Source organism: Hemicordylus capensis, chromosome 13 (genome assembly GCF_027244095.1).
Source record: "Hemicordylus capensis ecotype Gifberg chromosome 13, rHemCap1.1.pri, whole genome shotgun sequence".
NCBI classification, from domain to species: Eukaryota; Metazoa; Chordata; class Lepidosauria; order Squamata; family Cordylidae; genus Hemicordylus; species Hemicordylus capensis.
The window spans coordinates 5,199,180-5,204,254 of record NC_069669.1 but is presented as its reverse complement, the minus strand read 5'-3'; the positions used below and the strand labels follow the sequence as shown (position 1 = coordinate 5,204,254).

At 56.5% G+C, this 5,075-nt stretch overlaps 1 protein-coding gene across 3 annotated transcripts; it reads right to left on the bottom strand.

Annotated features, from left to right (window-relative positions):
* Positions 1–824: 824 nt before the first annotated feature.
* Positions 825–4,234, bottom strand: PAM16 (presequence translocase associated motor 16). Of its 3 annotated transcripts, none has more exons than XM_053276036.1 (5): positions 3,953–4,234; positions 3,301–3,385; positions 2,808–2,944; positions 2,127–2,192; positions 825–1,036 (listed from the first exon to the last, which is right to left on the bottom strand). In XM_053276036.1, exons 1-5 carry the CDS (start codon positions 4,217–4,219, stop codon positions 1,013–1,015), a joined length of 579 nt encoding a protein of 192 aa, XP_053132011.1. In that variant the 5' UTR covers positions 4,220–4,234; the 3' UTR covers positions 825–1,012. The 3 variants fall into 3 exon arrangements, with proteins under 3 accessions (XP_053132011.1, XP_053132009.1, XP_053132010.1); XM_053276034.1 differs by having other exon boundaries at positions 825–989; XM_053276035.1 differs by lacking the exon at positions 2,127–2,192 and having other exon boundaries at positions 825–989.
* Between the last annotated feature and the right edge of the window lie 841 nt (positions 4,235–5,075).

Below are 5,075 nucleotides of genomic sequence, written 5' to 3'. Positions count from 1 at the left end.
TCCGAGACTCTTTTCCTGAATCCAAAAGGGTTGCTAGGCAGAACTGGCTCCTGCCCTGAGTGAGGGTTAGAGTGGAAAAATAATAGGGACACCTAGGGAGCAAGAGGTTGCCAGTTTGAATCCCGCTGGGATGTTTCCCAGACTTTGGGAAACACCTATATTGGGCAGCAGCAATCTAGGAAGGTGCTGAAAAGCATCCTCTCATACTATGTGGGAGATGACAATGGCAAGCCCCTCCTGTATTCTACCAAAGACAACCACAGGGCTCTGTGGACTCCAGGAGTTGACACCAACCCAACGGCACAACTTTACCTTTAATCAGATGGGGAACAGCACACATAACTGGGCTCTCCACATCTTAACACAAACAGGCCAAAATTGTGTCTTGAGACAAGCTGAATCCTGCAGCCAAGAGAAGCGGATTCTGGGACTCGGTCCCCCAGGTTCCAAAATGTTACCAGGTGGATTTTGCCTGCTGCCAAAAGAGCTGCAAAGCTGGTTGAAGGTCTGGGTGCTTAAGTTCGAAAGGCAAATTTTAGCAGCCACAGATAGACCCTGACCTGCACTACACAGATCTGGCAGTGGTGGTGGAGGCAGCAGCAGGTTGTGGGGACTAGAGACTCCCTGCCAAACCTTGGGAGCAGATCCCCACACAGTATTCTGCGATCTCTTGGGCTGCTTGGGAAAGGAGAAGGCCCACTGTACCCCAGCCCAGGGGAAAGGGCCACTCCAGTCTTCACTCCTGTGTGCCCACAATGCTGGGCAGCCATCGGGCAAAGATGGCTGCCGCCCCCCACCCCGTAGCAATGGCCGCAGTCATGATCTACATAAAGGCTAATTTATTGGCTAGCTATAACTTAAAAGGGAGGCTGGTGGGGATCCAGGTGCTGCAGTTGCTACGTGTCTGGCTTGCGCTCTGGGTCTTCTTCCCTCTGGTGCTGGGACTGGGTCTGTAGCTCCTCGTCCAGCCGCTCCTTGGCTCTCACCACCTGCAGGGCAGACAGTTGGCAACTCAGCAGTGATTTTGGTGGTGCAGCTGGCAGAGAAAATGGAGAGGGGTGCCTGCTGCAGTGTGGGCAGCCAGCAGGGGGCAGCATCAGCCAGGGCTCTAGGAATGGCTTCTCTGCTTGGCCAAGGCAAAAGGGAGCTCCCAAAAGGTTGAAAAGAATTAGAACACCGATTGGTTACATTTCAATTTACTCAGGACACACTTTTATATCTATAGATATACAAGTGAAAAGTTTGTGATATTTCACACACTGTTTTTTATAGTTGCCTCTGAAGGAAAGCAATTCACACTCAACATGTGGAGCTCCCAGTCAGCAATTCAACGAAACAGACTAGGGGAACCGCAGGGGTTTGACTGCCCCCGCCACACACCACCAGCACTGGCCATGGCCCCTGCAGCACCTGGAGCTTGGCTTGCGGGGGTGGATGTGTGCGCGCCATGGCCGCAGGCAAGCTGCCGATGCCCGACACGGAGCCAGCTGGACCAATGGTCTGACTCAAGAGAAGGGAGCAAGACCCCAGCCTGAAACCTTGGAGAGCTGCTGCTAGTCAGAGCAGACCTGGGGTTTCCAACTTCTTAAAAAAACCAAAAAACAAGTGTACCCCTTCTGTCACAAATCTTTCACTCAGGTCCCCCATGGTGTTATGAGAAGCTACTCCAGGCACTGGCTTACATCCAGACTAAGTTACTCATGAGTGCTCCCCACTGAAATATACTTTTTGAAACACCTCTCAATACGTCTGCTTGTGCGCAGTGCAGGGAGACAGGAGGGCTCAGAGGACCCACTGGGAGCCTTCCAAGGAGCACTAGAGGACTGCCCTGCTAGCAACCCCTGGAGTAGACGGTGCTGAGCTAGATGGACCAAGGGCCCAACTCAACAGGCAGCTTCCTACTATCTGAATACATTGCCCTCGCCATGGCCCTAGTCCATACTGTGAACTCTCACGCTCCCCATTTCCCTTGAGAAAGAAGCTTCCATTTGCTGCCCACCTCTGAGCTGGAAGACACTGGCACCAAAAGGCAGCAGCAGGCACAAGAATGCCACAGGTATGGTTGGTCTGTGAGTCTTCCCTTCTGGCACAAGGACAGCATCCCTCCCCACCCCACCCCTACTCACCTTGGACTGCAGGTAGAAGGAGCCGCCCACAGATTTGTCATTCACCTTGAATAAATGCTCATAGTTCTGCCAAATAAAAGGCAACGAGGCTGGTGTGAGCAAATGCCCCCAGATCTGCATTAATCACACTGCAAGAGAAGTCTCTTCTGCCAGGGAGGGAGTGAACCCGGAGCCCATCAGCAGAGGAGCCTGGCTGCTGGCTCAGACTAAAGGTGGGTCCCATCCAGGCCACTGGCCAAGCAGGTGTGTCTGGGAAGCCCACAAGAAGGGTAAGAAGATGGGGATACACTGCCTCTGAACATGGCCATCCATAAAGCCATCCTATCCAACAGTACTGATAAGATCTCTCCTTCTCCTTCTCCTTCTCCTCTTCCAGGAAGATGTCCAGTCCTCTTTTAAAGCTCTCTAAACTAATGGCTATCACATCACGTGGCAGGGAGTTCCATACATTAATTCTGCACTGCATGCCTCATTTTGTCTGTCCTGAATCTACAGCCCTTCTGTCCCACAGAATGACCATGTATTCTAGTATTAGGGAAAGGGTTAATATTCTGTGTACCAGTAGCTGGAAAGGGCACAAGACCACAAGCACAGGAAACCTGAAATGCAGGTCTATCAGTGAGCCCCCTACTTGCCAGAGAAAGCCCACCCCACCCTTTCAGGCCAAGGAATGGGCTTTACCTTCTGAATTTCATCCGGGCTGAGCGTGGCGACGTTGAGGATCTGCTGTGCCTCCTGCAGGCTGATCCCTGAGATGCTAGAGGCTGCTGCCGACTGAGGCCCTGAGCGCCCTCGCGCATCTGCTGCTGCTTGGCTGGCTGCTTAGAAAGAGGCTCTGGTTACCCTGTCCAGTCTCTCCACCCCGGCTGCAGGGAGGGCTTCAGCCAGCCAAGCTCGGCCTTGGGGTCTGTAGTGTCCTTGGAGTGACCCAGCCCAGTCACAAGGCTGACAATGTGCTGGGTAGCCGAGAGGCTGCCCCCCACCCAAACCTGGCAAATGCAGGCCCTCAGAGCCCCCAAACAGGAGCCAGAGACTGCCCCCTGAAAGAGCCCTTGGGCAGGGGTGGCGGCAAAGGGGGACTGCAGGAAGGGGTCAGGCTGTGCCCAGCCCCCAAGGGCACGGAAGAGTTAGCCCCCCCCCCAGTCCCCTGAGTCGGCAGCCACCCAGCACTTACCTGCAAACTCCTGCCGCAGGGCCCGGGCAAAGGCCCTGCCCACCACCTGCACCCCCACCATGAGAATCTGCGCCAAGTACTTGGCCTGCAAAGGCAAACACGCACCCATCAGCCCAGCCCAGCCCCTCTCCTGCACCCTGCCCGGGTCCCCGCTCCTCAACGACCACCAAGCCCCCAGCCACTCCTGGTGCCCGGACGCCTGGGTCCCCCGCCCTGGAGAAGGAGGAGGAAGAGGAGAGGAGAAGGAGCGCCCAGAGAATCTCCGGCCGCAGCGGGGTCCCGCTCTGGGAAAGGGAGAACCGGGGGGGGGGGGCGCGCGGCAGCGCTCCCGGACGCCTGGGTCCCTTCTCTTACAAGTACCACCCCGAGGAACAAGGGGCGGGGGGGGTCCCGGACGCCTGGGTCCTCTTTCCCCCCCCAGGGCGCCAGGGAGGGGCCTCCGGGACGCCTGGGTTCCCTTTCCCTGGGGGCGGGGAGAGGAGCTGCTGGGACAACCCAAGAGAACCCCGGACGCCTGGTGGGTCCCGCTCTCTGGGGACGCGGCGACAGTGAGGAGCAAGGGCGGGGCGAGGGGCTCCCGGACTCCTGGGTCCCTTTTCCCGGGGGTGGGGGGCAGCTGCGGGCGCCTGGGTGCCAACTCCCGCGTTCTCACCATCGCTTCGGCGGCCGAAGGGCAGAGGGCGCCGCGAGGCAGCAGAGCAAGGAAAATAACATAGAGAAGGCGCAGGCCGGATGGAGCGGCACCCGCACCGCCGGAAGTAGCCGCCACAGAGGAGTGCGGACTGGAAGGGCGCGCAGGCGGGTGAAGCGCGACCCCTGCTGGCGGGGGTGGGTGGGTGCGTGGAAAGAGAGGGAAGCCAACCCGGAAGTTCCCTTTAACAGGGACTCGCAGATGTTGTTGGCTACAACATCTGGGCATCCATCCCTGTTAGAGTGAACCCTGCCCCTCTGAGTGAAGTCTTCCCAGTGTAGAGCTCAGGGGGGACGTGCAGGGTCAGAGGTCTCCGGCTGCTGGCGGTGGGCATGGCCACGAGGGCTGTCATGGCGAGCGCCGCCTTCTGCACTTCTGAATTGGCGTCTGCCCACCCCAACAGCCAGAGATCTCACTGGTAGAGATACAGCTCCAGGATTTCTGCTTCCCAGGCGCCTGCCCTGAAAGGCGGTCAAAGTGGCCTTAGCCACAGAGCTGGGACTTGGGAGACACGCCTGCAGAGCCACTCAGAGTGGTCCACTCCGACTCTTGTAGCTGAGAGATGCCTAGGAGGAGGAATTACAGCAGGTGCCGCTTATCATGCAGGGGAAGGAAAAGCTGCACTTTGGGAAATTCCCTCTTCTGGGCATATATTAAAAGTATAGGAGATCTGTCCTCTTTTACAGGTGCCCCCCATCTGTTATTGCTAACTGAGCAAAGAGGCACCTTTAAAAAGTGGCGATTCTCTTTATTGCGCAGGGAGAGAGCCACTGGCTTTATCCATCCCTGGCACAGGATCCCTCCAGTGGCTGTTGCTGGTGTCTCGCTTATGTGTCTTTTTTTAGATTGTGAGCCCTTTGGGGACAGGGAGCCTATTTATTTATTTATGTGTAAAGCCCTTTGGAAACTTAGAGTTGAAAAGCGGTATATAAATATTTGTTGGTATTGTATTGTATTGTACATATGGCAGCCCACGGCATCCAGGGCTGGGCATTCAAATGTACTCCCCCTGGTCCCCACACGCCATCCCGGTTGCCTATTATATGCTGAGCCACAAAAGGAGAGCTCCAAAAAAACACAACAC